Here is a 17,473-nt window from a genome sequence, read left to right on the forward strand (position 1 = left end):
GAATTCCAGGCAACTCTAATGTATGAAAAGGGAAACTCTCAGATTTCTTATCTCCCTTGAATCACATAAAAATAAAACTAAGGTAGAGAGAGACCATGCAAATATTATCAACCTCGATAAAATAAAGCATATATTAATGTCTTCAAACTTGGAGGAATGAAAGCATTTTTCAAAACAAGAAGTGAATAAGTACTAATGTACTGTGTAATATCTAATTTTTGGAAATAACTTAAGACACTTGTATTTTTTCTTTTCTTTTTAACTTTTTTTTTCTAAAAGAGGTACTTTTAGAAAACCATATTCCCCGGGATAAAGTTATGATTATAACTTGAATTATTAATATATTTTTAAATTAAAGTTATCTATAGTTAGCATTTTAAATATATACACACTGATAGGGAATGGTTACTTATAGCATGGCAAAACATTGCTATTTAATGTTCCCATTTGAAAAAAAAGAGGGGTAATGTACATATTTTTGCTTTTATTTGCGTAACGTATTTAGCAATATGTTAGACAACAACCCTAAATCTCTAGGGTTCGGGGTCCTAGAAAGTCATACTCTGTATTTCTCACAATATTTTTTTCAGTGCCTTATTTTTTTTTCTATTATTAAAGAATGAAAGTACACTGGGTGCAGTGGCATATGCCTGTAATCCTAATGGCTTGGGAGGCTGAGATATGAGGATTTCAAATTAGACATTAGCCTCAGCAACTTGTGAGACCCTGTCTCAAATTTTCTTTTTTAAAGGGTAGGAGTGGGCTGAGAAAGTAGCTCAGTGGTAGAGCATCCTTGGGTTTAATTCCCTGTACCAAAACAAACAAAAACAGGAAGAAAAAAAGTAGCTTAATATGTGTATTACAATAATATCACAATGAATCCCAATTTATATATAATTATAATGCACCAATTTAAAAGCATTTCAAAATTATAGAAGGAAGAGCAATAGATGAAGGGAATCACAGAGAGAGAGGAGAGGAAAAAGGGAAGTACTAATAAAATTCATGAACTTTATTAAGTTGTGTGTATATACAAATATGTCAATGAATTCCACTATTATGTATAATTATAATAAATCAATAAAAATGTAAAAAGAATAAATGTAGCTTAATAAAGAGGAAATAACAGGTGAAAAGACCAACTCTACATAGAATTTGCTATGAAGAACAAACAAAATGGGAGTGTGTTTGGATGCTAATGGGAGTCACACCACAAAGGGAGAAAGACACAGGTTGGAGTTTTAGAAAAGTGTACAGGGTACATATTAAGGAATGCCCTTGGGATCAACACTTATAGAAGGGACAAGGAGGAAGCAGGTGTGGGCTTCAGGAGAAGCCCAGGTGTGATACAGCCCCAGCATCCTTTGCTAAGCCCACAGGAAGCTCTAGAGCTTAGACAGCCCTTTACAGATGTCTGGAGTTGGGCTGAGATGACCATGCCATGAGACATTGTCTAGGGCCACCCTGGGAAGGGACATGCTCTTCAGCCCATGGATTCAGATAGAACATATACAGTGGTTGCAACTCTCTGCAATCATGTAGGGACAGACAGTTGCAGGCTAAGTGCTGATAGTATGTATTGCCAGCATCTGAGACAGCAAGTCCTTTACCGACAGGGTCAGTGTCACCACACGGGAAGACCGATGACTCAGGGGCAAAGAGTGGGGAAGAGACATCCTTGAGGTGATAAAGGCTGAGACCCAGAGCCCTAGAAGGTGTCACTCTCTGTCTAGGCTAGCCTTCTGCTTCCTCTACCATGACCAGGGGGAAGTGGGAGTTGGGGCAGGTGCCTGCTAGTGTGGAGGGTTGTTGGTAGAAAGAATACACAATATTCCAGCAGCATCCATGTTCTTAAATGCTACCTCTTGTAGGAGAGCATGTTAAGAAATGTTTGTTTCAAGCAAGGCTCAGTGGAGCATGCCTATAATCCCAGCTCCTCAGGAGGATCCAAAGTTCAAGGCCAGCCTAGGTAACTTAGCAAGACCCTGTCTCAAAATAAAAAGGGCTGGGAATGTACTTCAGTTGTACAAACTCCTGAGTTCAATGCCCCAGTATGGGGATGAGGGTGAGGGAAGGAAAGAAAGAAAGAAAAAAAAAGAAAGAAAAGAAATGTTTGTCCCAGACCCTGAGCAAGAGAGCATCCTAGAGACAATAGATTTGCAGCATATTTTTATTTGTCCATAAGAAGTTTGTCATGGGAAAATTAAAGTAGGATCAGTCATTTCCTGAATATATTTTCCTCCATCATCTCAGCAGGTCAGGCCAGGGATCCTGAAGACAGAATTGGCCTGGAGGATTTCTGTTGCTAGGAAAATAGAATTGAGGAAGAGTGGATCTGAGGGTATTTGTAGGAGAGAAAGGTGAATAGAGGATCACTGCTGGACAGTAATACTGAGGCTCAGAAGGGTTGTGAAACTTATCCAAAGTCACACAGCCAATGTTTGAGAGTCAGATTAGGAAAAAATCTATTCGGCTCTGTTGTAGCATTTGTTAGGGTCCTGTCAGAAAAGAGAGAGCATCTTCCAGGTGGGTAATTGGGGAGAATATAATAAAAAGGGTACTTACTTACAAAAGTGCAGGAGGATGAGAGAACACAGGAAGAACAGAGCCACAGCATGCTGGCTCTGGCAAGGGGAAGCTGTCTTTCCACCTCAGGCCTGAACCTCCATCAGAACTTGGTGACAACTAGGCATGGGGCATAAATACTTTTGTCATAGCTCCACCTTCTCAATCCCTGCCCTGTTCTCCAGGGTGAAGTAACCTCCTGGGACAACATGGAGGAAAGATTTGGAATCTGTGTAAATCTTTACTCCTCTTAACACAAGTCACCAAGCCAATCTGGGCATCAAACTTCTTTTACTTACAAGGCCAAGCATCTCTGTGGTGTGGTTGGCAGGTAATTTCTCATTAACAGCAATCCTTTCTGTGACCATGTGCTACATTCATGCCCAGAATCAGTGTTGAGGGTCCCACTGGGTGCAGTGGGAATTCACGCTGGGAAGAGATTCTTTATTTTCCGTGAAGCCCTTCTGCCACTCTTAGAATTCTTATCCCTGAGGTCTGGCTAATTGCAGCCCCAGAGCTAGGCAAATGCTCACCTCGGGTCAGTGATCCCTCAAACGCCAAATGGTGCCTTTGGCCTGGAGAAAAGGGGGTACCTTGGCGCCCACGAAATCCTGGAGGCTATGGACAGGCGACCAAACCGAGGGGAAAGTTCCCTTTTCTGTGCGCTGGTGAGACCCTGGTCACCACGCTTCCCCAACTCCTGTCCTTGCCACCCAGCAGCAAGGAGGCGCGAACAGAGCGCTCCCTTGCGGGCGGGTATTGGAGCAGCGGCCGCGCGGTGGAGACCAGGACGCAATGAGCTCGAAGCTGGTAACCCCAAGGGGGCCGCCTGGCTGGCTGCAGGAACCGCAAGAGGGTACGGATTCCGGTGACAGGAACTGAGGCAGAGGCCACGGGAGCAGGCAGCCCCAGGAAATGCCTGCTTTGCGATTCCGCAGGGATCAGGAAGACCGCTAGTCGCGAGGTGGGGCTGGCGGGAAGGCTCCAGCAGCTGCTTGGTCCAACTATCCCCAGCCTAGAATGGAAGAAACTTCACGCCGAAAGTATTGCGGGAATGTTTTGGTTCAAATTTGGCATTTTACACACGTGAAATTTTAGGACCAGAGAGTGATCCGATTGCGGGGGTGGGGGTGGGGGTGTCACACAACAGGTTGTTAGCACCAGAACCTGGAGGAAAAGGGAAAGAAGATCGGCAGCTTCCCGGATTAGAACCCTCAGAGACCCTAGGTGTGCACCCCCTTTAGGTAATTCCGAATGGAACAAACCCAAAATAAAACGATCCAGACAAGTATGCGAGAAATTGAACTCTCTCCGTATTTTCCGAACGCAAAAATTTTAATAAGTTTATCAAAGATAAAGTTTTCTTTCGGTTTTGGTGGTGGCGCTTTGCTGATGCCCAGGCTCCAAGGCTGGGGAAACGCCACACTGCTGAGCAGCAGTTAACAGTAGAGGCGCAAACAGTAGAGGCGCAGCTTGTGTCACCAGCTCTACCCAGGTAAAGCCTCAGGTTCCCCATCTGGAGGATGGCACCGTGGGTGAAAAGGCGTCTGCCAAGGGTAGACGCAGAGCGGCCGCCGCACGTGAGGACGTGTGGGCACAGCCTGGAACTTCGGAGCGCTGTAGGAGGACCTGCGGGTGGGCAAAAGGACCAAAGTGTCGGGTCGGAGCCAGATCCTGCTCCGACACCGCTGTCCAGGGCCTGGCTCACCAGCCGACCTTAGACTGCAGAGGCCCCAAAGCGTGGCGCTCACCACCAACCACCTCGTTGTTGGAGGCGGTGGGGATTGAAGGGGCGCCGGATGGGCCCAGGCAGAGACTTAGCTCTGGGGCGCGGAGCTCCGCTTAGCACTCGGCGCAATTTCCGACGCCCACGACTTTGCTTCCACTCCCTGCCTTCCTCCCTCCACCCCCGGAAAAAAAGAAACCCCAAATATATCCGGCGGCCACGATTTGTAATCACTCAAAGGGCTTGGCTTAACCCACAGGACAGAGACCATTTTTATTCACACCCAATCAGGCCTGAAGCTAGCCACCTGGGAACTACAACTCCCTGAATACCTACAAATGAGAAACTTTATTTCCCGCCTAAATAATGTTAATCTGAAGATACACCCTTCGGGACAGGAACATCTCCCCCAACCCATTTCAAAATATTCGGAGTAGTTCTAAGAAATATTTGCGTTAATGTTTAGAAGTTTAAAATAAACTAATACTAAATTAATTAAGTCAAAAATTAAGGGCGATTAGATCACTTCCAAAAAAAACAGGTTTTTTTTAGTTTTTTTTTTTTTTTTTTAAAGTTCCAGATAGAAGGGGAAAAAATTGTGCAGTTCTAGCTGCGGATATAAAGGGTGGAGGAGAAACCTATCCTCTAAATTATTTCCCCTTCAACAATTTTGCAGGAAAAATGTCTTGGACTTAACTTAGTTACAAAGAGATCACGTGGAGCCCAACCGGGGCTCGTGGGTCGCGTGGTCCGAATCCTCCTCTGGTCACAGTTGTCCCTCGTGCAAGATGCTAAAGTCAAACTGGCCTTCTCGGCTTGCTCCAGACCGTGGAAAACCCGACCAGGGATGGGCTGCCGCTACTTGGGATGCTTGGAGACATTTACTCCAGGAGGCAGAGAGTCCGTGACATTTACTCCTGCGGCTGGTCCGTTATAGAGAGACCGGGGTTAGGTCCCATCGGTTGTGCCCGCCTGCGCTGACAGTGAATTCCAGCGTGGGCGGCGGCTCTCGGTAGGTCACCTAGTGGGCAATACTCAGCCACTGGGCCAAGCTGGGGTTGGAGTCAGAAGGAGCGTTCTGTCCCGGAACTGTGGGCAGCGGGGCGTTGGAGGCCAGCTGGCCCCGCAGAGGCACAGTTGCAGGCATCAAAAACTTCCTGAACACCACCGTGATGGACCTGAGAATCTCGAACTTCCTAATTCCAAATGCCTGTGCAAGAATTTAGCAAGAGTGAGGCACCTCTCGCCCGCGCTTCCCTCCAGGTGGCCGTGAAGACCCGCTTCCCAGTCGGGGAAGAGAACGCGGGGTAGGGCGGCTTTGTAGTAGACTTTGGCTGTTTAATAACTGCGTCTCATTTAATGGTCAACTGATTTGCTCCAAGTTGGCGCTTGAATTTAACAAAAAAAGTTGTTGGCGAAAAATGACACCTAACAAGCAGTGCCACATGTCAGCCATTGTCTCCTAATGGGGGGGGGGGGGTGAATGTTGGCTCTAATATTTATTCAGGAAAAAGGGAAGAGAGAATATTTTCTCAAACCTAAAGTTTTCCACAAAGTCATATACAGATAAAGCCTCCCATACGTAACCTCACATGTTTCTACCAGGAAACTTTAAAAATCAAACTCTATCTCCCTGTTATTATTTTTTTTTCCTTCTCTCCTTTCCCCCTCCCCAACCAGCTTGGGAGGTTGAAGATTTGTCTTGAGGACAGTTTACTACGCCGATCCCAGTTCACGGGGCAGGCCCGGGGAGATCACGCCTGGCCAAGAATGAGGGGGAAAGACCAGGGGGAGGGAGTTGTCAGCGATTTCCAAACAAATTTCCCCCTCAAACTTCCTAAATCTGTTCCTCTCCGGGAAGGGCCCTATCTCTGCGTCTCTGGTGTGAGATGTGCGGTTTGGGTAGCTGGTGCCTCTCTCTCCCAGTTTTCCCTCCTCCAACCCTGACTGCAACACATCCACATCCCGAACCTGCCTAGGAAACATCTGGATAGGGACTTACGTCCCGACATCTAGGCAACTACAGCCACGGTTGGCTCCGGGGAGCGAGTGCGGAAATGCGCGCGAGTGCGGGAGCGCACCACTCAGTGGAATAGGACTTCTCTCAGCGTCTGGTCACTCCAGCATCCTTCCCACCATCTGCTCCTGTCACCAGTCCCCGGCCCCGCCTCTCTAAAACCGCCCCTTGAGTCCTGCAGCCAATAACAATCCCCAACCACTCTCCACCGCCCCGAACCCTTTCCACACCCCCACGTTCCGAGAGATGATTGGCTGTTTAGCCCTCGGCAAAGCGCCTGCATTTGCATGGTGTTCGGGGTTTCTGGTAGGTAGAATGGCCTGTCACTCCCGAAGACCGGTCCCGCCCACTCCACCTCAGTCCCCAGCTCCCTTCCTGCGCAGTTCTCCTCCGCAGCCTCTGCGGGCAAGTGCCGGGGCTGCTCTCAAGGATTAGTTCTCAGGACTGCTAAGAGGCAGCCCCGGCGAGCGGCTGTGCGCACCGTCCAGAGTGACCAGGGCGCGGGAGTGCAGCGTTCTTCTGGCCCAGCACGGGTCATGGCACTGCAATAACAGCCCTTCTACCAGCAAGTACCGCTGCCCTGACTTTCCGTTCCAGTTGCTGCTCCTCCCGGGCAACATGTCAAGAGCCGCCGCCGCTACAGCTGCCGCCGCCACCTGGGGAAGAGCAGCAGCAGCAGCAGCAGGAGTGGCAACCGCGGGTACGCGGGGGCAATAAACCGAGCCGCCCGGCTTCCAGAGGGTCAAGGGACCCTCACCGTGCTAACTGCTCCGGCCAGACCTGCGCCATGTGCTGAGCCATGTCCCTGGCCGCGCCCGCGGGCATCGCATGGGGCAGTGCCTGAGCGGCGGCCGATCCTGCCTCGATGTCCCCGGGCGGTTCCTGCCGCAGCCTCCAACGCCCCCGCCACCGGTGAGGAGGAAGCTCGCGCTGCTCTTCGCCATGCTCTGCGTCTGGCTCTACATGTTCCTGTACTCATGCGCCGGCTCTTGCGCCGCCGCTCCCGGGCTACTGCTGTTGGGTTCGGGGTCCCGCACTGCACACACCCCGCCAGCCCTGGCCGCAGCTCCAAATGGGACGCCCCCCAGGTTGCCTTTCCGGGCACCGCCGGCCACGGCATTGGCTGCTGGCAAGGAGATGGCGGAGGGCGCCGCGAGCCTAGAAGAGCAGAGTCGAGAAACGCCTGACTCCCCCAGCTCCATCTCCAGCTTCTTTAGTGGGTCAGGGACCAAGCAGCTGCCGCAGGCCATTATCATCGGCGTGAAGAAGGGCGGCACGAGGGCCCTGTTGGAGTTCTTGCGTGTGCATCCCGACGTGCGCGCCGTGGGCGCGGAGCCCCACTTCTTCGACCGCAGCTATGACAAGGGTCTAGCCTGGTATCGGTGAGTTATTTGACGGGGCCAGGGTCACCGGCCACGACTCAGACCATGAGGAAGGGAAACATGGCACATGTTGGGAAGGTGGTTGGGGGACAACATGGGACCACCATGGCTGGGAGGGACAGAGGATGACCGCGAAGTGCAGGCTAGTAGCGTCGAGAATCCCGCCCCCGCGCCGTCCAGGTTACTCCTTGCTCGGGTCTGGCTACTACCTACAGAAACTTCTCACGGAGAACTCAGTGATCCGTGGTGCCCTGAAAAATTAACTAGGCGACTTCGTCGCAAGGAAGCGTGGCAGCGATTGGAAAGCGCTTAGGGAAGCGGGCTATCGTCTAACCCTGGCAGTGTCACTCATGAATCAATCCAGTGTTGGTAGTGTTTTTTTCTTTTTCCTCTCCGAGACCGGGACACTGGGAGGAGTGTTCTACGCCTCTTGGGTAGCAGTCTCCTCCCTAGACCAACTTCTAGAGCCGCTTCTGCTCCCCAGATGGGGAGGGGGGTGGAGACCGCGGCATCCTGCCAAGGCTGCTGAGAGTCTGTTAACTTTTTTGTTACAGTCCTCCTTGTTACCGGAACCCGAAGGGGGTCAGACCCGCCGCGCTCGCGAGCTGCTAGGGCTGGGGAGGGTGAGCTGGGCGGGTGGCTCTGCGCCTCTGCTGGCTGTGGCGCGCGGAGCGTGGAGCGGTGCTGGTCCCTGTCGGGCAAAGGCGCGCACTGCAGCCTGCCCGCCCTAGCGGCGCGCAGCTTTGAAGGAACGGGAGCGCCCCAGGCACAGCCCGTAGGTTTCCGCCTCCCAGGCCTCGGTGCAGGGACACGAACTCTGGGCTCCGCCGCCCCCGTACAAGTCAGGGCGCAAAGAATATTCGGGCCCATTGATCAAGAAATGAGGGTTGCCTAGAAGTCGCGGCTTCCGGAAATTGTGCTCTCAAATAGAGTTGTGAGTCCAGTTCCAGAGGGACAGCGGCCCCAAGGTCATAATTACGACCTCTGCCTATTGCTTCCCTCCAGCTACTGGTCGTTTGGGGTGAGGGGTTGGGGTGGGAGACAGGCTCCAGGCTCCGGAAACCCGGTTTTCTGACTAATGGGCCCAGGCACTGGTCCTCAATCCATCTCTCTGGTCACCATCCCTCAGCCTACAAGACTCCCTCGAGTCTCCGGCATTTTTCCAATACCGGTTAGCTTCAAAGAGGCTGGAGACTTAAGAAAACAAAAGGGGAGAACCTAACCGAACCCCACTTCCTGTTTCTACTGCACTTCTCTGGATCCGGATAGGATGGGGGAAAAAAAGTGACTGACTTTAGGGATTAAAACCGCCCCTTTCCCAGTCGCGTCCTCCCCTCTACTCATTGTCTTTAATGTTTTTTTTTTTTTTTTTTGGTTAGGAGTTGCCTAAGTCTAGAGGTTTAGCCAGCCGTGACAGCCGCTCTTCTCACTATTTCCAAGACACTGCCTGAATCCACGTCCTGACTAGAGAACTCTGAGCCTCGGTGCTCTCATCCGTGCAGTGGGGATGATACTGGTTATCCGCAAAGCCGGGAAGTGAATGCATTGGTGCAGTCAGGTGCTTGGCTGGCACTTGGGGACCTCTTTAATTGTTAGCGATTGTCATTGATTGGATGTTATTTCTTCACCACAGCCACCCCCTCCTCCTCCTGGGATGGTGGTTCCGTGAGTGGAGCGGGATGGCAGGCTATAACTAGAGAGCCCTTCTAAGGTGGAGCCCAACAAAGCCGGAGGCAGCCCGGGATTTTCTTGAGATCAGACACTCTTGCAGGCCGGGTTGGGAGGAACGGAAAGGAAAATAACCGAACCCTTGATGTCAGTTCTAGAAGCACCTGGAGCAGGCTGTGGAAATCCCCCACAGGGAGATTCACGAAATCTCCTAGGCGGCGGCCCTCCACCTGCCCTGTTCCTTTTGATCGATTCAAAAACTCTGAAAGTCGCGCTGGAAACCCTGGTCGCGCTCCTGCAGCCGGGAGCGCAGCCTGGGAGCTGCGGGCCGGGTCCACGCCTGGGAGCTGCCCTGGGAGTGGCTGCATTTGGCCGAGCGGGCTAAGTCAAGTCGCCGGAGGCTCTAGGTTAATCATCCTTTCGAGCTATCTAACTAAAAAAACTGACCAGCAGGACTGTCGGCCACGCGGAGGTACCAGAGGAGGTACAGAGCCCGCGGCCGCGACCTGGGAGATGCAAACTGCAAACTTGCAGCGTTCCCTGATTGTCCCACCAGGCGTGTCTGGCGCGGCAGCAGGGTTGGTCTTTTTTTTTTTTTTTTTTTTTTTTTTAAGGAAATTAAATATTTTAAATACAAATTAATTACAAATTTTAAACTAATTTAAAATATTCTGAGCAAATATGTGGACTTAACAGTTATTTTGAAGGTGACCGTTTTAACTTTAAACCCAACACCGTTAGGACGCCTGACCCAGGGTGCTACACGTAAGAGCCAATGTTTGGGGTTCACCCTTCGCCCTCGCTGGAGTTCCCTCTCCTGGAAAAATCCCTGCTCCACCTAAGACGTGAGCTCCATTGTACCTTAGCTGTCGGTAAGCTCAGGCGGCCAATTGGAGAAGAGTATAAATAATAATTAACCAGAAAGAAAGATGCAATTCCGAAAATGTTTTGAACAAGTCCTCAAAATGAGAATCTATGAGAAAGGGAGACATTTTAAAGGCACTTACGACAAAAGTCTATGAGCCTGGATGGTTGAGTCCAAGGGTCAGCCTCCTAATCTATTGGAGAACCAGGTCATGGCTGTCTGAGCCGTCGTTAATGGGTTTTATGGGGTGATCCACAGCCCCGCCAGTGGCCTAACCCAGTAGCCCAGGGCCTGGACGGATTTGCATGAGGTCTCGGAATTTGATTGTAGCTCCTTCCATTTGTCCTAATGAGACACTATCAGCCACATGAAGAGGGTTCATGGTTGGATGGAGACCACCGAGGTGGTAGCGCAGAGCTGGCCCCGCCACTGGCCAGAGAGTGGGAGTCTCTGCACTGCCTAACCGCTGCAAAAATCACAGGCGCTAATTCGTGCTGTCTGAGCCTGAACTCGAGTTTGTTTTAGTCTGCGATTCAGAATCTTCTGGGCTTACTTTTCCAGTTCATCATTCAGCTCTTTCGAATTAAACTCTCAAACTTAGCACGTGCTGATGAGGCCCTCGCAGAATGACAGACATATGGGTGCTATATAGTGACCCTGGCCTTTACCTTCACGTCATGGATATGATGGTGTCTGAAAATAGCAGTGTGTGGTTCAGAGGAACTAACAAATGCAAAAGTGGAGAAACCACCCACCCTAGACATCTAGACATAGCATATTGATTTAAACTTCAGATGGCCAAACACATGTAATTTTTAAGATTTCCCTTTTCCTCTTAAGTTTTGGTAGATTTTTACGAATATTAATGACCTTAGTTTGGGGATTAACTTAGACAAATATTCAGTGATTATTATTTATTTTACAGATATGTGCCTCATCTTGACTCCCCTTTCCATTTTTGGTTGCACAAAATAAACTGACATTTCTATGATTTGGCCAACATTAAACAAATCTGTGTGTGTGTGTGTGTGTGTGTGTAACATTAAATGTTTTTTTCCCAGTGTGCCAGGCACTTGTTTCCCAGTGTGCCAGGCACTGTTTCAAGTTTTACAGGATTAGCAATTTAATCCTCATTACAGTCCTGTGAAGTAGGCATTTTTACAGATGAGGAAACACAGGCACAGAGAGGTTAAGCAACTTGCCCAAGTTCTCACAGCTGGAAAATGGCAAAGCTAATATACCACCCAGGCAGTCCTGCTCCAAATATTGTCCTGTGTCATGCTCCCTCACTAAGTGACTAAAACACGGTGTCAGTTATATATGTTGAATTCAAAACTGCATTTGCTTTAAGAGTTTGATAGTTTTCTGACTGCCTCCAGTGATCTCAGTGGGGATTGCTCACTTTGCCATTAACTTTATTTATTTATTTATTTTTTTGGTACCAGAGGCTGAACCCAGAGTCCTTTAACAACTGATCCACATCCCCAGCCCCCTTTTATAAATTTTTTTTTTTTTTTTTTAAAGTTTTGAGACAGGGTCTCACTAACTGGATTAAGGCTGGGAAGTCTAAGAGGACATAGGTTAAGTGATGTGTTCCCAAACTCCTTGGAATCAATTTAAAAAATATATAGTGTCCCCAAATCAAGTAATTAAATTGGACTTGTTAACCAAGTTAGCCTTGCTAAGTTGCTAAGGCTGGCTTTGAACTCGTGATCCGCCTGCCTCAGCCTCTGGAGCCACTGAGGCATGTGCCACCACACTGGCTGTCATTCACTTTAAAAGAATTTCAACTCTAAAACAAACTAGTTGGTAATATCCCGAGTTGGTATACACTAGATTGAAGATAATCACACTACTGTGACACTTTTACTTTTCTGCACAGGACAGCTAGAATCAAAGGAGTCATTAAAATGACAAAAATATCCCTCAAGTACAGAGGCTAAGAAAATATAGTATCCTTCCTGAAGAGTAGATTTATGCTCTGCCACTTGCCCTTTTTAAGGCTGGGAAGTCTAAGAGGACATAGGTTAAGTGATGTGTTCCCAAACTCCTTGGAATCAATTTAAAAAATATATAGTGTCCCCAAATCAAGTAATTAAATTGGACTTGTTAACCAAGAGACAATTATAACTAATACTTTGAGCAGATTTCTTTAGAATGAGATTCCAAAACCCAGAAACTGCAGAAAACTCTCCCAAAGGGCAATAACTAAAAAAAAAAAAAAAAAAAAAAAAAAATCCCCTATATTTTTATTTAATGAATATTGAGAAAATGAATTTCCCCAGTCTTTTTCCTAAAAACCTGGTGGCCAAGCCTGTTCCTGTCTTCACTGAGGGAAATGTAAGATAAGATCTTATTGGAGATAATTCCATTTTGAAATAATTGCACTTATTCATTCCTGGAGTTTACACCAAGAATGAAACTCACTTTCAAACTGCTGGGTGAAGACCAAAGATCTACATTTATATGCAACAATTTGAAATACAAACCATTATGTTACAAAGCTGTCAAGATTTATTATCAAGACAGTGTAGCATGTGCTGAACTCTGTTTTTAATTAGGCACCTAAATTAGACCATAAAATGGTTGATTAATCTTTTACAAGTTGAGGGGAAAATATAACATAAATTAACCTAATCATAAGTGTTTTCCCAGATGCTCTGAGTTAATAAAATAGTCAATATTTAATAGCAATCTATTTGTTTTAGATAAATAAAATGCTGAAATGCATGAGTTAAATTACACTTATTATCTTCCAAATGATATATTTATTATTGAATAAGGCTCTAAGAATTAGGTTGCAGCACGTACCTTAAAAAACATTCTTAAAAAGATAGACTGTTACAATTAGGAATTAAATGATGACTAAACCAGATTTTGCTTTTTTGATGGGACCTGGTTATTAAAAAGTTATAATTTAATATAGATCAATATTTATGAAAGATATTTTCCCAGATAAAGTTGTATTGTTTGACATTTCAAGGTGACTTGTCACAGCTTCTGTTTTTCTAGGTTGGTGTTTTAATTTTGTTTGAAAATTTTTTAATATTTAGAAAGATCAACACGTCACAAAATCTTTTTCCAATAATGTATGCTAATTTGCCCTTTGGTTTAAAACATGTCATAGCACATAAAATTTTCTGGTTATATAAATTGACTCTTTTAGTTACTAAAATTATTTATAATTAAAAAGTGCACCAGGAATTTTTAAAACAACAAACCTACAAGTCAGCTATTCTTACAAATTAAGGAGGTGCCATTTATTTAATACTTCAGAATTAAAAATATAAGACTAAGATTGTTTTCTATGTCAGTAGCTTTTTTAAAAAATACTTTTTGTTCTCACTGTATGAACATGGAAATTAAGTTGATTGACAGAAATACAAAATGTCCACCCTAAACTCAGAACATAATAAACATTTCTTTTGCTGTGAATAGTTTCCAAATAGGGCCCTACCTCTCATTTAACAGTGGATGATTTCAGACCATCAGAGAAATTTCAGCCCTTGGCTGCTGAGATAGTCAGGAATCCCAGCAAAATGAATTCCCCAAGTATGTGGCATATTTTCAAGGGTAATGAAAACAATATGCTGCCTACCTCAAATGAAAACATTTACCATGACCAAAAAGAAATGAGATACTGATATCTTTGAAAACTAATTGTACATAGACCATGAAACTTTTTTTTATATTTAAAACAGTACCTTGTGAAAACTCTCATATTCCTCTCAAACTATGCCAAAATAAAACTAACCTCAAATAAAACTGATGTTAGTGCATGATGGGGTTTTCGTTCTGATTTTTCTTTTCAAGATATTTGAAGAAAAGTTCAGGATTTAAGGAGCAATTACCATCTTAGTAGCATGATAATAAATAATTTTCATTGCAACCAAGGGCTATGTGTTAGAATTTTCCTAATGCTAATAACATCCATCTTTAAATTTTTTGGAACATAAATAAGGGTAGTATTAATTCCTGTGTGTGTGTGATATATATAAATATATATTATATATATATAAAATTCTTCTTTTAAATACAGATTCCTGAGACTTGATTAGTATTAAAACTAATACTAAAAAATACTGTGTCCTTTAAAAATTTACTTCATTTTGTCACAGATGGAACATGTTTAAATAACAAAGTTGTACAGCACATCCTTTGCCTCTCAAAGTTCTAGTGTAGTTCTAGTGTAGCACAGCAGTGTGAGTATTATTAATAATGCATAATATATTCAAAAGAGTTAGAAAAGAGGAATCAAATGTACCCACAAATAGAGAACAATTTAAAGTGATGGATGTGCTAACTGTCATGAATTGATCACTGCCCAATGTATACATAAATCGAAATATCATTGACTATCATAATTATTTACAAATACTACGTCAATAAATATAAAACGAGTTCAGAGCTATAGAAATAGATATGGTCAAAGAGGACTGTCGGGGAGCTTGTATTTTATTGATATTAAAATAATCACCATATGTTGTGGGTATAAAATATTTTTCTTCTAAATATGATAAATGTGTAAAAAAAAAAAAAAAAAGAAGAAGAAGACTGGTTTAACCTGAGGTTGATGGTGTTTTTGTCCAGGGTGGACTATTTCTCATCAAGAGGTCAGACTTTGAAACCCCTTTGACTAGAAGGTGAACGATTCCATGTGTGTCCGTGAGGAACTTGGAGCACAGGACTCCGAATCCCTGTTTTCTCCCGACTCTCTGCCCCCCACTACTTAGCACGGTTACACTGGCTTAGAAAGCCATAAAATGCTGAAAGATGGTTCTGGGCAATATGAGATGGGGCTGAGGTGGGGGCGGGGGCAGCAAATGCAGAGTGAAAACGCACTGGGAAGAGAAGTGACAAGAAACAGATTTTTCACGCACGCTTTGGATTTAATGAATGGAGTGGGGGTTAGGAGGAAAGAGCTGCCTCCTCCAACCCTTTTATTCAGATCTGGTGACAGAAGTGTCCAACGTGGCCCCAGACCGGTCCCCGAGGTTGCCACGTGTCCGTTCCTTTCTGAGAGTTTAGAGCGTTCCCGTAGACGTCCCATTCTGGAAGGGTGGCCCAGGGCGCTGCCGGGGACAGAAAATGGCTCCGCAGGCTGGCGGGCCTCGGGGATCAGTCAGCATGGCACTTGTGTCGCGTGGGATCAATGCATCTGGTCCGAGGATCGCTGAGCCCCGGAGACAGATGGCCTGCCGGGCCCGTGTTGGGGGCGGGCCCGGCGGACGGGTGGGGGCAGCCCCCTCCGCCCCTAGGGTCGCCGCCGGTGGCCACGTGACCTGCCCGAGGGAAGCGCTCCGGCCTCACCTGTTGGGCTGAGCCAGCTCTGGTGGCCGGCGCTGGAGGTGGGCGGAGCCGGCGGGACTCGTCCCGGCTCTGACTGGTCGGAGTGGCTGCTCCGGGGACAAATGCAGTCCCAGAGAGGGGGCGGGCTGAGCGCGCGCGTCCCGCCCCCGCCGGGGTGGGCCCGGCTGTTCCAGCTGCTTCGCGTCTCTTCCGAGCAGAAATGGGTTCTGAAGCGCTTTCGCTTTTGGAGCCTGGGTTATCAGCTGATCTATCTGTGCTCTCATCCTTTCTTCACTTTGCCCTTTTTACACCTTCTGCAAAAACTTACCAGCCTTTTAGAGCGGAAGTGTCTGTAGGCATTGGGACAGAGGCAGGCTAACCTCCCCTGCATTCGTGGTGGTTTTAGGGTGGTGGCCTGAGTGAGTTCTTTAAGAGCAGAGCACACTGACTTTTTAGGGCCTTAATTTTGGGAGTAGACAAAGGGGAGGTGAATATTTTGAGTTTCCAGCTATCACGTCCCTCCCTTTTAATTTGTGCATCCACTTCTGTATTGGGTGCCTGGAAGGTGATTCAGCAAACTCGGTGGATAACTAATTGAAAATAGCTTCGTTTCCACAGTATAGCCTGTCAAACGACAGTATGAAGCCCCTTTCTAATGATTCCTCAATCTCACCTGCACTAAGACCAAGTGGCCTGTGTGCACCCTCCCCAGATCTGCAATGTTCCCTCATACACACTCTGAGCTCAACCTCCTTTAGGGGCCCTGTGCTGGTCCTCCAACTCCCCCTTCCCCCTTGGGCAACCTCTGAGCTTCTCTGCACCCACAATCTGCAGGGTGGTCAGGAAGGGATCTCATTCCTGGCTACAGACAGGCTCACCACCTTCTAGTGCTGCCCCAGGGCCTCAACCCTCAAAAGCCTTTTCCTTTCTGGATGGACTTATTCTGTGGTACTGAGAATTTTGTTGTGGATTTGAATGAAGCAAATCCTTTCTCTGGATTTTTTCTTGGGGGCATAGGTACATGTTGGGTATGAACAAGGCGACAAACACACATAAGGGATTGCTTGTTGCTGCAAGAGATGTTGAAGAAATGCAAGGTTTATTCCATACTTCCATTAAAGTGCAGTCTCCCTGGGGAGATGTCACACAGCACACAATCAGAGAATAGCAATTCCCTGATAGATAGCTCCTGGTGCCTTCCCCCAGATGAGCCACCGCTTCTCTCCCCTACCCTCCCCAGCCCCCAATCCTTCCTCTTGAAGTGCTCTTTGGCTGGTCCCTGGTGCCCTCCTGTCTGATTGTTCCAGTCTCTAGGCACTTAGCATATGCTAGTGCTGCCAGTTAACACAGATACACAAAGAAGTAAACATCCTGTTCCCACCTAAGAGCTTTTGAGGAAGCCCCAAGTGGGTGAGTGGGTGTGTGGGAAGAGGTGGAGCAAAGTGACACAGAGGTAGGAAGGTGCTCATTGCTTTATCATTGACGAGAAATAATGAGGAAGCAATTGATGACTATTTTAAGCCTTTTATATAATCAATGAATAATACATTCCTTTTAATTTTTTTAAATTTGATTTTGAGACAGAGTCTCTAAGTTGCTTAGGGTCTAAATTGCTGAGGCTGGCCTTGAACTTGGGATTCTTCTACCTCAGCCTCCAGAGTCACTGGGTTTACAGGCATGTGCCGCCATGCCCAGCCATAATACAATTTTATAAATGATGTTTACCAATTTTTATTTCAGTGACCTAACAAGGATTTATTAGTACTTGCTTTTTAAAAACTAGGCTTTACTTTTTGGAGCAGTTTTAGGCTCACAGCAAAACTGAAGTACAAAGATTCCCCGTCTGTCCCGTACCCCTTCACATGCCCAGCCTCCCCCTACTTCCAACATTTACCACCAGAGTGGTCCATTTGTTAGAAAGTTGACTTTGGGGTTCCCTGCTGGTGTTTTACGCTATGGAT

The 17,473-nt window shown here is 46.8% G+C and overlaps 1 protein-coding gene across 1 annotated transcript in view; it reads left to right on the forward strand.

The window, feature by feature from the left end:
• Positions 1 to 7,136: 7,136 nt before the first annotated feature.
• The window catches only part of Hs3st3b1 (heparan sulfate-glucosamine 3-sulfotransferase 3B1), a 38,659-nt gene continuing 28,322 nt past the window's right edge, over positions 7,137 to 17,473 (forward strand). Inside the window, exon 1 of the mRNA XM_076870762.1 lies at positions 7,137 to 7,690. Within this exon, the coding sequence (XP_076726877.1) occupies positions 7,137 to 7,690 (554 nt within the window). The remainder of the gene's footprint in view (positions 7,691 to 17,473) is intronic.

The sequence above is a fragment of the Callospermophilus lateralis genome, chromosome 11, assembly GCF_048772815.1.
Source record: "Callospermophilus lateralis isolate mCalLat2 chromosome 11, mCalLat2.hap1, whole genome shotgun sequence".
In the NCBI taxonomy this organism is placed as follows: domain Eukaryota; kingdom Metazoa; phylum Chordata; class Mammalia; order Rodentia; family Sciuridae; genus Callospermophilus; species Callospermophilus lateralis.